This window comes from Trachypithecus francoisi, unplaced genomic scaffold, assembly GCF_009764315.1.
Source record: "Trachypithecus francoisi isolate TF-2019V2 unplaced genomic scaffold, Tfra_2.0 Lachesis_group6, whole genome shotgun sequence".
Taxonomy (NCBI): Eukaryota; Metazoa; Chordata; class Mammalia; order Primates; family Cercopithecidae; genus Trachypithecus; species Trachypithecus francoisi.
In genome coordinates, this window is record NW_022681471.1 from 536,630 (window position 1) to 557,009 (window position 20,380).

At 42.0% G+C, this 20,380-nt stretch overlaps 1 protein-coding gene across 1 annotated transcript in view; it reads right to left on the bottom strand.

Annotated features, from left to right (window-relative positions):
* Positions 1–20,380, bottom strand: part of MAMLD1 (mastermind like domain containing 1) — a 142,033-nt gene that overhangs the window by 56,324 nt on the left and 65,329 nt on the right. The window contains 1 exon segment of the mRNA XM_033201207.1: positions 10,297–10,455. Coding sequence (XP_033057098.1) covers positions 10,297–10,392 — 96 coding nt within the window. The 5' untranslated portion in view covers positions 10,393–10,455.

A 20,380-nucleotide genomic window follows, 5' to 3' on the forward strand; every position in this document is an offset into this window, starting at 1 on the left:
TTAGGGTAGCTTGGCTGCTGAGAATTAGCTGATCCTACTGGGCCCTTAATGAGCTCTCAAGTGCCAGGGTACACTGACTGGACCACTACACACTCCTTGCACATTATAGGCTTTGTAGACAAATGGATAATTTGATCATACAGAAAGAAGAAGAAGAAAGAGAAGAAGAAGAGAAGAAGAAGAAGAAGAAGAAGAAGAAGGAGAGGAGGAGGAGGAGGAGGAGGAAGAGGAAGAGGAAGAAGAAGAAAGAAGAAGAAGAAGAAGAAGAGGAGGAGGAGGAGGAGGAGGAGGAAGAAGAAGAAGACCTTCTGCATGACAAATTCTGATAGAAGAACTTAGCAGTGTAGGGTGATTAGAAGGCTTGAGGTAGGCCCTGAGCCCTCATGGTCTGTTTAAACCTTGTCTCTAATTGATAGTCACCTTGGGTAAGTCATTTTTCCCTCCATGAGCCTGTTTTCTTACCTACAAATGGGGAAAGTAAAGCCCTCGTAAATTTCTTGTAAGGATTACATGAGCTTAGAAATGTAATTAGCATAGCGAGTGGCATAGTGTAGATACCAAATAAATATGATCTCTCTTTCTACTCTTGAAAATGCAAACACATTCTTTGTGGTCCTAAAATAGCCTGTAACATGGTTTACTCAGCAGCATTTGCTATTCAAGGCAGATCTGCCTTTAGTCATTGGCTGCGCTCCTGAACAGCTGTGTGAAAGGCTAACTTTTGTAAACCAAATCATAATAAAATGCAGCAAAAATTTGTCACTGAAAGGAAATCCTCAGTATATCCTTTTATGAAGTGAAAGGTCCCTCATGCAAACTTATCTTTTATAAAAGTGTGCATTTGGAGATATAGCCCTTTCTTATGAATCCTAATTCAATTTTGGCCGTAAACACATGTTGATGTTCCACAGTCCCAAAGCACATAGCAACAAGAGTAGGTTCTATATTGAAAATACTGACAATTTAAAAACATGTACTTATTTTACTGCATGTGGACAGTGTCTATGATTGCATCATGAAAAGTGTCATATAACCATGTGCATGTACATGAGAGAGATAGAGACAGAGAAGTGGTAGGGTGGTGGTAATAGAAGGAATGGTGATAGTAATCATGGTAATGGTAGAGGTGATGGAGGTAGTAATGACGGAGGTAATGGTGGTAGTGACGATGGTGGTGGTGGTAATGGTGGTGGATGTGGTGGTGGCAACTAGGATGGTGGGATGGTGGTAGCAATGGTGATGGTGGTAATGGTGTTGATTTAAAGGGTGGTGGTGGTAGTGAAGGTGAGGGTAGTGGTGGTGGAGGTCGTGGTGCTGTAAGTGAGGGTGGTGGTGGTGGTGCTGGTAGCAATAGTGATGGTGGTGATGGTGTTGATGAGGGTGTTGGGACCAGGGTGAGTTCCCACAGTATATTTCATTCTGGTTGTACCACTCTGTCATCAGCACACCACTGACTGGGACAGAGGAAGAAGGTTCACTCTGAATGTGTTATTCACGGAAACCTCAAAACAGTCTGTCTCCTCAAGTCATTCATAATTATCTTTTTCTTACCTGGAAAACTGAAACTGAATTACCGGGAAAAAACAGGAGATTTTTGTTTGTTAATATGCTGCCAATAAAGTGATTTTATGTCAAATTTAACTACAGGAAAGGGCAAGGCATTTCTAAGTTCCTTAGATGTCATGTGGATAAAAAAAAACAAAAGGATGGACAGCAGCTAGATACTGTACACTTAGCTGTTTGAAGCCATATATTCAGAAAGCAGATGTTGGGAGTTGGTGTTTGAGGACTGACTTCCTGGAGGTATTTTATGTAGGCCAAGTTCATTGTTTTAAACTCTAAGGGCTTGACTTGAGGGAGGAAAAGAGGCAAGAAAATGTTTAGCTTTGCTGACAGCATCACATGGGCAGCCCTAATGCTAGACAACTTTAGGGCCTGAAGCTTATTATAGGAAAAGAAGCACCTACAGAGTGGCACTGGGCTCCCCTACCCTACAGAGATGAAGGCATCTGACAGCAAAGGGCAGGCAGGGCTGCCTAGGGGGCCCAGAACAGACACCTCCATGAGAATGAGCACAGGCCAGGGAGAGAAGTGGGGAACCAGAGAGAAGGAGCTGGAATTCTAGTGGGACAGACGATAAGTGAACAACAAGAACAAGATAAGAGTATGTGTAGTATTCTTTCAAAGACTGAAAAATTAGTGATGTGATATAAAAAACAGTGATGTGATAGAATGGCTGGTGGCTCCGAGCAGGCCAGGAGAAGGACTGGGGGCAGAGCACTCCAGGCAGGAGGGCAGCAAGTGGGAAGGTTCTAGGGTGCGGCTTTTGGACTGTTCCAGTGACGGGCAGGCAGCCAGTGTGCCTGTCACACAATGCGTCAGGGAAGTAGTCGTGAGTTTGCAGAGGGTCTTGCAGGCTATGGGAAGTGGGTTGGATTGTATTTTGTTTATAGGGAAGCCATCGGGGGGGCTTAAGCAGAGGAAGGATTGGCTTCATCTCTTTGAAAAAGATCTCTCTGGATGCTGATGGAAGGAGAAATGGAAGGAAAAGGGACAGTTTTAGGGGCAAAAACTTTTGAGAAGGGTGGAACTGGGAGTGTGGAGTTGGGGCCAGCTTTGGCACAGGAGGGGAAGCTAAACACGTGGCCGCATGAGGGCCTGTAATTCTCCCTGAAATGGGTACCATTTATTAGGGTAAACAAATGAACAAATGCCCAGTGATACAGACCAAGTGTTGGCAAACTTCTTCTGTGATAGCCCAGGCAGTAAATATCTTAGGCTTTGCAGGCCATGTGGTCTCTGTTGAAGCCCTGTGTAGTAGACAATATGTTAATGACTGGGTGTAACTGTGTGCTAATAAAAGTTTATTTACAAAACAGCCTGTGGGCTGGATTTAGCTCACAGGCTGTAGTTTGCCGACCTCTGACCTAGAGCATGAACTGAGCATCTTCTTGGAAGGAAATAAGTTCTTTCCAAGTTGCCCTCCTCACACTGCAGGGGGCCATGTAGGCCCATTGTTCATAGGAGAGTGGGTGGGCAACCTTTCTGGAGCAGAAAAACATAAAGATTTCTTCCATAGTGCAAGTAAGATGACCATTTCTAAACCGTGCAAGTGATCCAGCAGTTCCAAAAGTTGTTTAACTTCTCATTGTGCACCTGTTCTCAGGTGCTTCGAAGCTTCCAACGAGAGGAGAGAAACATCATCCCCTCCAGAATTCCCTTGGGTCTTGCCGTTATAGTCTTGTACATTGTTGAACAATTTGTATGGGCTACTGGATTAAAGCACACCCTCCACCCTCAGGCCCTCAAGGATCTCTATGATAATAGTCTCACCTTCTACCCCTTCCATCCCCATCCTAGGTGCTATGGCCAACCTTGAGGCTGCCATGTTAGGTCTATGCATTTCCCACCTCCATCACGTAACTCTCTGAAGGCCAGGTAGTTTCCTATTCATCTTGGTAACCCCAAAGCCTCGTGACAGGGCTCAGCTGGCATCTGCAGATGTGAATGAACCACTGGAGAAAATGGTACTCTGCAAATAACTCTGTTCTCTTCCCATTTCCTATATAAGGCCTAGAGACAACGACTTTTAGATGCACCCCTTCCCCTCTGTATGACACTGGCCTTCTCTTGTGTCCAGCAATGTGGGTGGCCTACATGATTTCTAAGGGACTTTTGGCCAAGATGAACAGCAGCTGCATCTTATTGAGCATTTACTATATGCCATCTACTGAGCCACAGCTCCAGGGACGTAGAAGCAGGAGCTCTCAGGGTCAGGGCAGTGATTGAGCAAGCGAGTACCTATGCCAGCCCTGCCTCTGGATGGGGACTCAAGAGGGTGATGGAAACCTACAGCACTGGAGGGAGGCAGACAAAGACAGGCCTGTGCTGAGGAGGCCCGGAGCAAGAGAGAGGGAGGCAATGACAACAGAGACATGCCTGGGCCTTGAGTTTGAGTGCCCAGTGGTCAAATCCACTTCCCTGTGGCTGATGCTTGCCTTTCTAACTTTGGAATTTAACGGTTGGAGATCTGGTGAGAAGGGAGGAGGGAGACGAGGAGGAGAAGGGAAAGGCAGGAAGGAAGGGGAGGGAAAGGAAAAGCAAAAGGGGAGGAGGAAGGTTTCCAACAAATTATTCTATATCAACTGCGGAAATCAAAATTTGTTGCCCAAATCTTAGAAGCTCATGTCCCTCCTCCCCAGAAGTCTGGAATGCAGCACCCCAGGGGTAGCTTATAACCCAAATATCTATCTGTAAAAAAAGAAACACTGGGCTTTCCAGCTGTGGATTCTCAGTAAAAGCAAGAGGCCTCAGCCTACACAGGCCAGCCCAGAGTTTGAGGAACCCCAGGCCCACACCCATAGGGCTGGCCCCTGGATCTGCATACTCTCTAGAAATGTGCACACTTTTGAGCCTCAACTCTGTCCTGGAGTTCAACAGCATCCTTCTCCTTCCTGGGGCAGTTCCACCTACAGAAACCTGTTACTTGGGCCTTATGTCAAGGAAACTGTGGGAAAGAGCTAGGCAGGAATGCAGTTGAGGCCAGCATGGGCTCCTAAAAGTTCAGAAATAGGCAGTGTCATGCTCCCAGGTGCCTACATAAGCCAGCTGAAAAACGGAGCTCCCCTCACCAACACCCTCCCTTCAAAGACACTGTGATTTGCAGGACACTGGTTTGCCAAGCAGGCTACCTAGGCAGGATCCAGATGCCAAGCCCAGTGGTGTCCTGCAAGCTGAGCAGTGCTCAGTTCTTGCCAAAAAGGTCTGTATGAAGGCAAGGCCTCTGCCTGGCTTCTCGCCCCAGTTGGGTGTCTGGAACAGGAAAGAGCCCTTACTGCAGGAGAAGGAGGAGGGAGCAAAGGGAGCGAACAGCTACGTGCTCCACGGGGAGGATCCCCAAAGTAGAAAGGCACATACACAGTGCAGCCCTTGACCCAGAATGCTCACAGCTACATTACAGATTCAGGTCTCCTCAGTGCAGTGGAGCTGCTGATGAGACTGTGGGATCCTCAGGGGTCAGGACATACATTTCCCATTACCCTTCTGACGGCAAAAATCCTCTGAGCCAATGCCAACCTCTGATCATTAAAAAAAAAGTGCTCACGGCAGTGTGTGGTTTAGAACCATGCCCTGTGTGGTTTGGAACACGTGCACAACCATACCTTGTTCATCACCATCCCAGAAACTCTGATGCAGGCAAACAGCAGAGTTATTAACCCTACTTTACTGATGTGGAGACTGAGGCCCAGAGGCTCATGCAAGTTCTCAGTAAGTGGCAGGGACAGTTGCCTCTAGATTAACTGGCCCCTGGGATCACCTGGGTCTTGGAAGGGGGCCCATACACACGAGCTCCCCTCTCTTGGGGCCAGATTTGCACCTGTGCCGTGCCTTCAGCCTGCATGAAGTAGGGGATGCTGGCAAAGACTCAAACCTCTGAATCTGGGTTTTCTCTTGAGGCTTCTAAGGGAGCTGTTTCGACAACTCACTCTGCTCCCAGCTGACTGCCCCTGCATGGGGTTTTAAAGCAGCCTAGCTTTCTGCCAGGCTTGGCAGTGGACAACGCTGGTCAGTCAGAAGGTCCCAGAGAGCTACCAGAATGAAGTAAATATGCTTCCACTCTTTACCTTTTTATGGGCTGTCTCTGCCACTGGAATGAAAGGCAATGAGAACAGTGCCTGGCCTGCAGAAGACCCTGGAGATACCTGAGCTTCTAATCTGGGAGTGGAAAGCATCAGTGTAGGAAGAGCTTTGGCGGCAGGGCACCTGAGTTTGAGATCTGAATTTACAACTTCCTGCCTGTGTGACATTGGGAAAGTCTCCATCCTTTCTGAGTCTCAGTCTCCACCCTGGGGAAGTGGAAATATCAATCTCTGTGACACAGAAGCAAATAAGCTAATGTGCACAAAGTACCTTGCACAAGAAAGACGCTCAACCACTTGCCTCCAGCTTTCACCAAGAACTACAGAGTAAGATAGATTTGTTCCCAGTGGAGGAAGCCTGGGAATAATTTGCCCCTAGACTATGAATTCCTGGGGCTCAAGATCTAGCACAGGGCTGGGCACAGAGAAGGGACCCTGGAAACGTAGCAGGAGGCCAGAGATAGACAAGCCCTTAGAGCTCATACCCATGCCCTTTGACCTCAAGAAGAAAGAAACCTGCTCAAAGTCTCACAAAGAGCTTGCTCCAACCTTGGATCAAGTCTGAGGTCTCCTTCCTGAGTCCAGCACTTTTTTTTTGCAAGAAGTATATGCCTCCAAAGCTGATGGGCACAAATCTTGAACCCCATCACATACACACCAAGGGAGGAGGTGACTAGAGCTCCTCCTACTGGGCACGCCTAAGGTCACCGGTCTAAAGAAAAATGACCGATAGAAGGGGGCCAGTACTTTTGTAGCCATCCAAATGTCCACATATCCTGTTACACTGAGGGCTCCTCGCTCCCCTTTCTTCAGCCCCACTTGCATTTAGAGGTGAGAAAGATGTGGGCTGAGGGGTTGTTTTTCGTCATATTGTAGACTGAAAGCACACTGCACTTGGGGCCATCCAAATGAGGACCCTTGATGTAGCGCCCCACCTTCTGGATGGCCATCCTTCTGAAAGTCACTAAATTTCTCAGACTTTATTCTCTTTGTCCATAAAGAAGGAGAATAATAATAATCCCCCAACCCTGCCCAACCATTGACTGGTTGGGAAGCTCAGAAGAAATACTGGGCACGGCATCCCATTGTAATCTGTAGAGTGAATCGCTTCTTAACATTAAATGGCTGAACACAGAAGATGTGCAAAGAGCACTGTGTCTCCTTCCTCCTCCAACTGAACATTTCATGTCCTTCACACCCCCGTTTTGTCTAGGAGCTGCCTTATGAAGGGAATAGGTGCCTGCTCCGAGCTGGAGGAAGCTTTGCCACTTACGGTGAGGTGTAGACTGAGACAGAGATGGCATGTGACAAGCACACTGAGTCTCAAATGTTCAAAAAGTCAAACTCTTCTGTTCCCCAGATCGCCAGAGTCATTAAGCAGTCACACTATTAAATGAATGAATAGATGCTGAAAAGGTACTTGCATTACTGAGATTTCTTATGGTGATGGCCCCGCCTGATATGTATTCAGCGTTTTGTAGTTTTCAATATGCTTTAGAGTATAGTGGTGATGACACTGGTCTCTGAGTTTGTCACTTTCTTATATCTGTGACTTTGGTCAAATTGCTTAACCTCTCTGAGTCTCAGTTTCCTGGAGATAATAATAGCTTCTTCTTCCCAGCGTTATCATGAGGATTACAGGAGATAATGCCCCACGAATGCTTAGTAAAGTGCCTAGCACCTAGTCAATGCCGAATTAAAGGTGGTTATTCTTACTTTTGGTTCATTTGAACTGTGTTCTCAGGGAGGGCAAAGGATGGACAAAGCCCCATAGCTAGTGAGGAGTAGCTGCAAGACTAAAACCCCGGTGTTCTGAGCCCTAGTCTTAGGCCAAAAACAACTGCTACGGCCGGGCGCGGTGGCTCAAGCCTGTAATCCCAGCACTTTGGGAGGCCGAGATGGGCGGATCACGAGGTCAGGAGATCAAGACCATCCTGCCTAACACGGTGAAACCCCGTCTCTACTAAAAATACAAAAAAACTAGCCGGGCGAGGTGGCGGGCGCCTGCAGTCCCAGCTACTCGGGAGGCTGAGGCAGGAGAATGGCGTAAAACCCGGGAGGCGGAGCTTGCAGTGAGCTGAGATCCGGCCACTGCACTCCAGCCTGGGCGGCAGAGCGAGACTCTGCCTCAAAAAAAAAAAAAAAAAAAAAAAAAAAAACACTGCTACGTGAGATGCGCGTTTTCCTTCAAGGGAGCTCACAATTATTTCCATGTAAATTCAAGGACTGCTTAAAGAGAACTCTCCTCTGGGACTGGTATCAGTTTATTTTAAGATTAATTTGAAACACGTTTTTTGTTTGTTTGTTTGTTTGTTTTCTGGGAAAGAACAAGAGACCAGTCAAGCTGAATGCCTGAAGCAAATCTCTCTTAGCGATGCTTTCAGGATGAGGGAGAGTGGTGCAAGAAATATGCTTCCAGATGCACAGGGTTTCTTGGGACTAGGGTTCAGGGTGTCATCCCTGGCTGTTACGAAGTGTCAGAAGGAGAGCAAACAAGGGAAACATCTGAGATCCAGCTAAGGCTACACCCTGGAAATGCAAGCCCAGCTCTTGCAAAGGACCTACTTCGGCCACTCACCTTCCAGGCCTTATAGTAACTTGTTTGGACAGCAGGTTTCTTGGCGGACTCTCAAGCCATACTGCTTTTATTTGGTTAACCTCAGTCCACAAGCACCCAGATGCTGAGATTCTCAGTGTGTGCAACAGTTTCATATTAGCACTGGGTACCTTTCTGAGACTACAAGGATACCGTACAGCAGCACCTGTCATGTCCAGCCAAAGGAGTGGGCTCTCTCAGTGTCATCCAATGCTGTTTCAACTGTGAAGAAGACCATCTGAGAGAGTTGCTTTTGGAGCCTGAGACAAATTTTTAAAATTCTTTGATCTCCTCAACTGGGATGAATTCTTGGTCTAGGACAGCTTGAAGTTTTAGAAAGAGTCAAGCCACTCAGAACCCAACAGAGAACTCTTTCAGAGAATGAGGTGTGGCATAGAGGAGGCAGAGGGCTGATCTTGATCAAGTCCAAAGTGTGACTCTAGAGCAATGAATGTGAATTTTTGGCAAAGCTTACAAAGGGCTCTAAAGACCATCTGCAAAGAGAAGCCAAGCCCGGAAATGAGGTAAGCAATGACAACTTCTCCAGAGTAAATGCACAGATGGCCACTCCAAGGACCTATTCTAAGGACAGCCCCCACAGGAATCTGTGCATTCAACTGCGCACTGATCAAAACCAAAGCAGTTACTTACTGGTCACACTTTTTGAGAGTGTTGGCGGAGTTGGGGAGAAGGGGAAGAGGACCCCTGCATCCATAGTGCATCAACCCTTTCTCCTACAGTTTGGCCCAAGTGAATGGAAACAAGTGGGAAACAAAAGAGAAATTTAAAGTCATGCTAAAACTGATCATGGACTCTGGGAGCATTATTAGGTTTTCCTTTACTGACTCAATTGTTGATCATAAAAGAGAAGCATGAAATATAAAGGGTAATTACAATGGAGGTTAGAGATTTCTTTCTAGAAGAGGCCTAAGGCCTGGAAATTTGGACAGGCTACTGGTCAAGTAATGTCTCTATCTCTGCCATCCCACCTGATTGCAATCTCTGTGAGAACTGGGGACTGCAGTAAACAGTTTTGTAAATGTCTACATGCTCAACTTGATAGCACATTCTCAATACACTGTTGGTGGTTGACAATGAGGAAACAAAGAGAAAACAAGATTTCAATCGCCTCCTTCCACATCTGTGCACATATCACAATTCTAAAATAAATGGAAAGCTGACTTGCTGAAAGTGGATTGCCCTGGGAATTGGAGAAGACAGGCCCTCTAGTTATGTGAAATGGCATTACCTCAGAGCCCAGGGCTTCCAGTTCTATGAAAAGGAAGGAAGCCGACCCACGGCTCTATAAGAGCCATTTCCTCTCTGCTCTATTAATTTCAGAGATTAAGCAAGCCACTCCTCTGTGGCCCTAATACCCTGAGATAATAGCTATTGTGTTTGCTGCAATTCCTGCTAACAGAGCTAATCTTGGTAGATTGGTGGCGTTGCCGCCTTTTATTGTCAAATTAAACTAGTCAATGGCTCTCATAGTCCCTTCTATCATCTTCCTGCTCCTAGAACTACCACTGGAATCCCTAATCCTGAGTTTCAGAACACTTGGATGATGTCTGAGTTCCCAGAGAGGAAAGTAGAAGTGTGTCAGATTAATTTTTAAAAGGGCAACAGGGCCAGAAAGTTGAACGGGAAGTCCTCTCTGTGCCCTACTCACTAGCTTTTTGTTCTCAGTCATACTCGGAAGCTCTTGCAATATATCTAGTGCTTGCCATTCTGACTGGCTTCTATTAAGAGAAAAAGTAAGCTCGTCTTCCCTCTCCTCAGCCTTCCTCATTTTTCTTATTGAAAGAGTGCAATGCAGTGATCACTACTAGACTGGGAGTCCATATGGAGCCTTAGATTGTATTTCCAGCTCTTCTAGAAACCCACAAGGGGTGGGATCAGCTCATTTCCTAGATCTCTTCTAGATCACATTTGAGTTCTTTATATTTTGAGTTGGATCCCTGCCACCAAGTTTGCACAGAAAATTTCAATAACACATCTTACATTCAAGTTTAAGATTAGAAGCATTCAACACCCCCCTCCCCCCATGGCCCATTGTCTGACCGATTCCTGGAGCTTTCTGGGCTCCTGACGATTTCCCACCATGGCGAAATGGGGAAGCATGCTCTTGATTACAAGCCGACTTTTCCAGTCATCCATTGTTTGACCTGCAATTTTATTCTTGACTCTCCAAGGCGTTTCCCAAACGACCTAGACACAGGGCTTAGGGAGACAAAAAGTACACTGTCTTTCAGATATGAAGATGAGACCATTGACCCCGTGAATCACAGACTTTCACTCTGAAGACAGGTTTGTGTGGAGTCAGCCACATTCCTTTTCCCTTCGTCCCACCCACCACCCTCATTGAGCACCCCAACCCCCAAGGATGAGAGGCATTTCTGTGAGACAGTTGGCTGGGATAAAATGACAGTCCTTGACCAGAGGAAAGAACAAAGTTCACTGGAAGGCAGAGGAGTGGATGGAAGAGCAGCTTCATGTGACTAAAACAACACTGGGCCTACAGGCATGGTATCTGGGTCCTAGGTCTGGATTTTGCTTTTCTGTGGTATGCAGTGAGATCCAGGGAAAGCTTCCTCTGTTCTATGAAATGCAATTTCTTTATATGAAAACTTTGTGGCTAAATTAAGTGATGGCTTAGGGCCTCTTCAGTTCCACTAGAGTAAGTCTTACGGTTCATAGAAGAAGCAGCGACCAACTGTGGCACTGTTAGGATACAGCCAAGTGAGCTAACAGTTCAAAGCCTGACAGACACAGGAAGGGAACAATGGATATTGAAAGGGGCTCATGAAACCCTGGTGCACTGATTTACAGGAAACTGACTGAGCAGGCTATGATCATGGCTGCTTCTCCATGACAGATAAGCAGACATATGCAAACCCAGGTAAAGTTTCATTTCTTTTTGTTTTTCATGATGTAAACATGAAATAAGAGCTCCGCTAAGACACTAATATATAAGGACAGTTCTACTTCCCATAAACCTTCCCATAAACTGCCATATTGGCAGTACAGCATCAGGCTCTAAAATCTCAATGTCCAAACCTCTGCCTCTGGAAAGATGGAGAAGTACTTTTCCCCATTCTCTCACTGAGTATCACTAAAACCTCTGGACATTATATATAAAACAAACAAAATAAGACATTAAAAGGTGGAAAGAAAAAGTATACTGGTTAGGGACCTTGGGACCTGAGCAATGATGCAGTGATGAGTTCTCTGGATTTTGCTTTTGCCTCATATATACCAGACTTGGAGCTGAAGAAGCCGGAAACCCAGAATGCCAATGGGCACTAACAAAGAGGCCCCAACAAAAGCCTGCTCTTTCTAGCCAAAAGACCAGGAAAGAGGTAGCCTAGCAAGACAGAAAACTCTTAGACAATGACTGCTCTACTCCAGCCAAACACCATAGAAGAAAATGCAGTCCCATTATATTCCATCAACAAAAGCCAAATGAGGAGCCTAGACTCCACCCCCACATAGCAGTAATGAGGTGCCCTTCCCCATCCCCACTAGAGTAGTATCAGAAAAAGCCTAGTGGGGAGTTGGAATCCTCACCACTGCCAGGAGTAATGAGTAGCTCTGCCCTCCCTGATGTCAATGAAGAATAAGATGGTGCCCCCCTTCCCTGCCAGAGCAGTGTCAGGGGAAGTCAGCTAAAACAGAAAATTTAAATAAGATCCAGTCTTATAATACAATATTCAAACTGCCCAAGTTTCAGTAGCAAAGCACTTGTCATACCAAGAACCAGTAAGATATCAAACAGAATGGAAAATATTATCGTCAGATGCCAACAGTAAGATGACACAGACGTCAGAATTCCCTGACAAGGATTTTAAAGCAGTAATCATTAAAGTGCTTCAACCACCAATTACAACCATGCTTGGAAGCAAATGAAAAAAATACAGAAAGTCTCAGCAAAGTAATCAGAATTCTCAGCAGAGAAATAGAACATATAAAAAAGAACCAAATGGAAATTTTAGAAATGAAAAATACAATAATGGAAATAAATTCAGTGAATCAAATTAAGAAGAGAATGGTAAGAACAGAGGAAGGAATTAAGATAGAACAATAGAAATAACCAATCTGAAAAACAGAGAGAAGATATCCTGGAAAAAAAATAAACATAGACTCAAGGACATGTAGGATTACAAACAAAAGATCCAACTTTCATGTCACTGGAGTTCCAGAAGGAGATGAGAAAGAGAATGAGACCAAAAAAAAAAAAAAAAAACTATTCAAAGAAATAATTGCTGAAAACTCCCCAAATTTGACAAAACACATAAATCTGGAAATTAAAGAAGCTGAGTGAACCTCAAACAGTATAAATATAAAGAAATCCACTCCAAGACCTGTAATAACGAAATTTCTGAAATATGAAGAGAAAAGCCTTGAATGCAGTGAAAGAGAAATGATACCTTACCTATAGAAGAAAAATAATTTGAATGAGAGTGAAATTTTGGTCATAAACCATGGATTCCAGAAGGAACTAGTATAATATTTTTCAAGTGCTGAATAAAGGGAACTGTCAACCCAGAACCCTATACTCAGTGAAAATACACTTCAGACGTGAAAGGGAGATCAAGACATTCTCAGATCAAGAGACACTAACAAAATTAGTCTACAACATGCCTCTACTAAGAGAATATCTAAAGAAAATTCTCTAAGCAGAAAAGGAATGATAAAAGAAAGAATATTAAACATTAGAAAGGAATAAAGACCAATGGAAAGAGAAAAAATTATGGGTAAATATAATGGACTTTCCTTCTCCTCTTGAGTTTTCCAAATTATGTTTGAAGGTTAAAGCATGAATTATAACATTGTCTGATGTGTCTGTAAGAGTATGTGGAAGGAATATTTAACACAATTACATTATAAATAGAGGAGAGTAAAGGGGTGAAAGGAGAGGTAGGGTTTCTACACTGAAACTGGCAAAATGTTGACACCAGTAGATTATTATAAGTTAGGTATATATATAATGTAATACCTAGAGCGATCCCTTAAAATACTATACAAAAAGATAGATTCAAAAATGCTATATACGAAACAAACGGAATTCTAAACATTGTTCGAGTAACCCATAGGACATCAGAAAAAAGAAAATAGAAAAACAAAAAGCCAGAGAACAAACAGAAAACAAAAATAAATTGGCAGAACTAAGCACTAATTTATCAATAAATACAATAAATGAAAATGGTCTTAACATACCAATTAAAAGAAATTGGCAAAGAAGATAACATGATCCAATGATATGTTGTTGCAAGATGCTCGCCTCAGATATAATGATTTAGAAAGGCTGAAAGTGGCCGGCGCGGTGGCTCAAGCCTGTAATCCCAGCACTTTGGGAGGCCGAGACGGGCGGATCACGAGGTCAGGAGATCGAGACCATCCTGGCTAACACGGTGAAACCCCGTCTCTACTAAAAATACAGAAAACTAGCCGGGCGAGGTGGCGGGCGCCTGTAGTCCCAGCTACTGGGGAGTCTGAGGCAGGAGAATGGCGTGAACCCGGGAGGCGGAGCTTGCAGTGAGCTGAGATCCGGCCACTGCACTCCAGTCCGGGCGACAGAGCGAGACTCCGCCTCAAAAAAAAAAAAAAAAAAGAAAGGCTGAAAGTAAAATGATGGAAAAAAACACACCATGCAAATACTAATTTTAAAAAGTAACAGAGGTGGCTCTAGTGATATCAGATAAAGTAGACTTCAGAGCAAAAAAATAATAATAAAATAAAATACCAGGGACAGATAGGGACATTACATAATGCTGAGAGTGTCAATCCACCATAAGACATAGTACTCCTAAATGTGTATGCTTTAAAAAGAAGACCTGCAAATACAGGAAGCAAACGTTTTTAGAACTGAATGGAGAAATAGCAAAATTCACATTTATAGATGGGGACTTCAACACCCTCTCTCAACAACTGATAGAACAACTACAGAGAAAATCAGCAAGATGTAGAAGAGCCCAATGACAGGTTTCAATAAGGCCTAAATAAAACGTATAGATTGTTCCACCTGAAAAGAATATAATTTACATTACTTCAAACACCCAAGAAATATATACCAATATAGACATATTTTCAGTCATAAAACAATCTGCAAAATATTAAAAGAATTCAAGTAATAAATGATGTTTTCTTATGATGGAATCAAATTGGAAAACAATAACAGAGAGACAACATGAAAATCTACAAACACTTAGAAATTAAAAAGCATGCTTTAAAACAAATTCATGGGTTAATGAGGTCTTAAAAGAAATAAAAACTACACTGAACTGAATGAAAGTGAAAACACAATGTACCAAAATTTGTGGGACACAGGTAAAGCTGTGCTGAGATGATAACGTATAAAACTAAATTTTTGTGTTAGAAATGAGGGAAAATCTAAAATTAATAATCTAAGCTTCCACTTAAGGAACCTACAAGAATAAGAATAAAATAAACCCAAAGCAAGCAGAAGGAAGAAAATAATAATCAAAATCAATAATACTGAAAGCAGTTTGATAGCAGAGTTAATAATCAAAATCAATAATACTGAAAGCAGTTTGATAGCAGAGTATATGGTGACTATAGCTAACAACAATGTATTGCATATTTCAAAATAGCTAGAAGAGAGGACTTGCAATGTTCCCAACACATAGAAATGATAAATATTAGCGACAATGGACACCCCAAGTACCCTAACTTGATACTTTCACAGTCTATGCATTTAACACAATATCATATGTACTGCATAAAGATGTACAAATATTTGTATCAATAAACGTAATAATATTAAAGAGAGAAAAACAATAGAGAAACCCAATACAAATCTAGTTCCTTAATAAAATTAATAAAATGTACAAATCTCTAGCAAGACTGACAAAGGAAAAAGGGAAGATGCAAATTATCAATACTCTGAATGAAAGGGAGATACTACTATAGACTGCAGACATGAAAAGGATAATAAGGGACTACTACTATGTATACACATACAAATCTGAAAACTTAGATGAAACGGACCAATCATTATAAAAGCGCAAACTGCCAAAATTTACCCAATATGAAATAATCTGAATGGCTATATAATTATGAAAGAAATCAAATTCATAATTTAAAAATCTGAAATGAAAACTTTAAGCCCAGATGACCTCACTAAAGAATTATATTAGTTGTTTAAAGAAGAATTAGCACCAATTCTACATAATATCCTACAGAAAAGAGAAGAAGGAACACCTCCCAACTGATTGTATTACCTTGACAGCAAAGACAAACACTGTACAAGCAAGAAAACAAAAAAACCCTGCAGACCAATATTTCCCATGAATATAGAAACAAAAATACTTAAGGAAGTTTCAGCAATTTATAAAAAAAGATTTATATACCATGATCAAGTTGAGTTTATTCTTGGTGTGCAAGGGTAGTTCAATATGCAAAAGTCAATCCATGTTAATCATACATACCACCATATTGCCATAATATGCTATGTTAACAGGCAAAGACTGAAAATCATTTGATCACCTCAAAACAATATTGAAAAATGAGAAGACTCACATCCTGATTTTAAGACTTACCATGAAGTAATAGTAATCAAAACAATTTAGCACTGGTATAAGTATAGACATATAGACCAATGGAATAGACTTGAGAATTCAGAAATAAATTCATATTTTTTTTTTTTTTAGACGGAGTCTTGCTCTGTCGCCCAGGCTGGAGCTAAGTGGTGCGATCTCAGTTCACTGCAACCTCTACCTCCCAGGTCAAGCGATTCTCCTGCCTCAGCTTCCTGGGTAGCTGGGATTACAGGTGCCCAGGTAGCCGAGATTACACCACGCCCAGCTAATTTTTGTATTTTTGGTAGAGATGGGGTTTTGCCACATTGGCTAGGTTGGTCTGGAACTCCTGACCTCAAGTGATTCGCTCGCCTCAGCCTCCCAAAGTGCTGGGATTACAGGCGTGAGCCACCGTGCCCGGCCCATAAACCCATAAATCTATGGCCAATTGATTTTCAACAAGGGTGCCAACACCACTCAATGGGGCAAAGAATAGTCTTCAACAAATGGCAGTGTGACAACTGGATATCCACATAGAAAAGAATGAAGTTGGACTCCTACCTCATATCATATACAAAATTCAGCTCAAAATTGATCAACAACCTAAACATAGGAGTTAAAACTGTAAAACTCTTAGAAGAAAACGTAGAAGTCAATCTTCATGACCTTGAATTCGCAATGGAACTTTAACTATGACACTAAGAACATGAACAACAACAACAAGATAGATAATTGGACTTCATAAAAACTTTTGGACATCAAAGGATGTTATCAAGAAATGAAAAGGCCTACAGAATGGGAGAAAACATTTGCAAATCATATGGCTAATTAAAACCTAGTATCTAGAATATACACATAACACCTATCATGCAACAATAAAAAAGACAACACAATAAAAAAACAGGGAAAGGACTTGAATAGATACATTCCCAAAGAAGATATATAAATGGCCAACAAGCATATGGAATGATGTTCAACATTATTAGTCATCAGAAAAATGACAACCAAAACCACAGCATATCACTTTCCACCCACTAGAATGTCTATAATTTTAAAAAAGGAAAATAACAAGTGTTGGTGAGAAGGTGAAGAAATTGGAGCCCTCATACTTTGCTGGTGGGAATTTAAAATGTTGTGCCTGTTATCAAAAACAGTTTGGCGGTTTCTCGAAAAGTTAAACATAGAACTACCATTTGACCCCACAATTCCACTCGCAGGTATATACCCAAAGGAATTGAAAATAAGGATTCAAACAAATACCTTTGTTCAAATGTTCTTAGCAGCATCAAAAGTGGAAACATACCAAATGTACATCAATTGATAAATGGATAAACAAAATTTGGTATGTCCACATGGTGGAATATTATTCAGCCATAAAGGGAACAAAGTACTGATAACATGCTGAAACATGAATCAACCTTGAAAACATTAAGCTAGCTGAAAGAAGCCAATCACAATAGGTTACATATTGTATGATTCCATTTATATAAAATGTCTGGAATAGGTAAATCCATAGAGACAGAAAGCAGATTGGTGGTTGCCATGGACTGAGGGGAGGGGAAGAATGAGGACTAACTGCTTAATGAATATGAGGTTTTATTTTAGGGTGATGCAAATGTTTAGAAGTTAGATAGAGCTGATGGTTGCATAACATTGTGAATGTACTAAATACCACTAGACTGTTATGTGAATTTCATCTTTGTAAAAATATAGTGACAACACCAAATGCTGGTAAGAACGTGGAGAAACTGAATCACTCATAACATTGCTGGTGGGAATGTAAAATGGTACGGCCACATTGGAAAACAGTTTGGCAGTTTCCTTAAAAGCTAAATATCCAGCAACTATATGACCCAGTAATTGCACCCCTGGGCATTTATCCCAGAGGAATAAAGACTTGTGTTGACACAAAACTTGCACATAAGTGTTTGTGATAGCATTATTCATAATAGTAAAAAACTGGAAACAACTTAGTAATGCTTCAATGATGGTACATGTATACTATACAAGACTACTCAGCGATACAAAGAAATACACAGTTGATACAAGCAACTGAATGAATCTACACAGAATGATTGTAAGTGAAAAAAAAAAGACCATCCCAAAGGTTCCATACTATATTATTCTATTATATAACGTTCTTAAAATAATAAAACTATAGAAATGTAGAAATGATTAGTGGTTTCCAGGGATTAAGGAGAGAGTGGGCATGGAAGGGAAGTAGATATGTCTATATATGAGCAAAATGAGAGATACCCATGGTGATTGAAAAGTTCTGTATTTCAACTATCAATGTCAGTATCCCATTTGTGATATTGTATTATCATTTCACGACATGTTATCATTAGAGGAATACAGCTGAAGAGTACATAGCATCTATCTGTATTACTTCTTACAACTTCATGTGAATCTACATCATCTCAAAAAGTAATTAAAATCATAGGATCCTATCATGTGATGCAGCAAAAGTCTTCAACAAAATTCAACACTCATTCATGATAAAAACCAGGAATAGAGGAGAATGTCCTTAACTTGATAAAGAGTATCTACAATAAATCTACAGTTAACATCACACTTAATGGTTAAAGACGGACTGCTTTCCCTCTAAGAGTGGCAACAAGGCAAGGCTATCTGCTCTTGACACTGATATTCAACATAATACTGGAAGCTCTAGCTAGTCCAACAAAGCAAGAAAATGAAATAAACTGCACACATTTTTAAAAAGAAGAAGTAGCTGCCCCCATGCCACACTGCCATCGCTGACACTGAACATCTGCATGGAGGCTGGCAACCCCTGCGCCTGTCAGCACCCACTCCAACCAAAGAATGTGCACCCTGTCATTCTGCTACTGCTGTTGGCACATGTGAATGAGCATGGATCCTGCTGCTACTGCCTGATGGAGTACTTTGGCTGGCACCATCCATTGGAGTATCGTGACTAGCAGTCCAGGAACACCTCAGCCCCATCAGTACAGCAGGTTTCTAACCTTGAAGGGCCAGAGAACAAAACTGAGGACTTGATACCAGCTCCCCAGAGTTAGAACACACAGCCCAGACGTCCTGAGCTGAGCTTTGCCCCACTAAAATCTCCCAGAAACAAAACCAGCCAACTGAACCCACCTTATATCACAATCTTTGATGTCCCCCAAGGACATCAAAAAAGAAAAAAAAAAAAAAAAAACGCAAAGGAATGCAACTTCAAAGACTGAAAGAATTTCAGCCCACAAAGATAAGAACTAGGCCAAGAACTCTGGCAACTCAAAAAGCCAGAATGTCTTGTTACCTTCAAATGACCACACTACTTCCCCATAATGGTTCTTTACCAGGCTGAAATGGCTGAAAGGACAGAAATAGAATTCAGAATATGGATAGAAATAATGATCATCAAGATTCAGGAGAAAGTCAAAACCCAATCCAAGGATTCTCAGGAATACAATAAAACAATACAGGAAATGAAAGACGAAATGGCCATCTTAAGAAAGAGCCAAACTGATCTGAGAGAGCTGAAAAACTCACTTCACAAATTTCAGGATACAACTGAATGTATTAACAGCGGGATTGACCAAGCTCAAGAAAGAATCTCAGAGCTTGAAGATTTACTCTTCAAAATAACTCAGATAAAAATAAAGAAAAAGCAATAAAGAAAAATGACAATACCTCTGAGAAATATAGGATTATGCAAAGAGATCACATCTATGACTCACTGGCATCCCTGAAAGAGAAGGAGAGAAAGCAAACAACTTCAAAAACGTATTTCAGGATATTGTCCACAAGAATTTCCCCAATCTACCTAGACAGGCCAGCATTCAAATTCAGGAAATACAGAGAACCCCTGAAAATACTACACAAGAAGACCATCCCCAAGATGCACAGTCATCACATTCTCCAAGATCGAAATGAAAAAAAAAACAAAAAACAAAAAACAAAAAACATGTTAAAGGCAGATAGAGAGAAGGGGCAGGTCACCTACAAAGGGAACCCCATCAGGCTAACAGCAGACCATTCAGCAGAAACCCTACAATGCTAGAAAAGATTGGGGGCCTATATTCAGCATTCTTAAAGAAAATAATTTACAACCAATGATTTTATTTATAGCCAAATTAAACTTCATAAGTGAAGGAGAAATAAGGTCCTCTTCAGACTAGCAAATGTGAAGGGAATCCTTTCCAGACTAGCAAATGTGAAGAGAATTCATTAACAGCAGACTTGCCTTACAAGAGATCCTGAAGGGAGTGCTAAATATGGAAAGGAATGGCTGTTACCACCCATTGCAAAAGCACACTTAAGTACATAGACCAGTGACACTATAAAGCAACCACACAAACCAACCTGCATAATAACCAGTAAACAACATGATGACAGGATCAAATGCACACATATCAATACTAGCCTTGAATGTAAGTAGGCTACATGCCCCAATTGAAAGGCACAGAGTGCCAAGTTGGGTAAAGAAGTGAGACCCAATGGTATGCTGTCTTCATGAGACCATTATCACATGCAATGGCACCCATAGGCTCAAAGTAAAGTGATGGAGAAAAATCTACCAAGCAAACAAAAAACATGAAAAAGCAGGGGTTGCCATTCTTTTATTTTTTTGAGACGAGGTC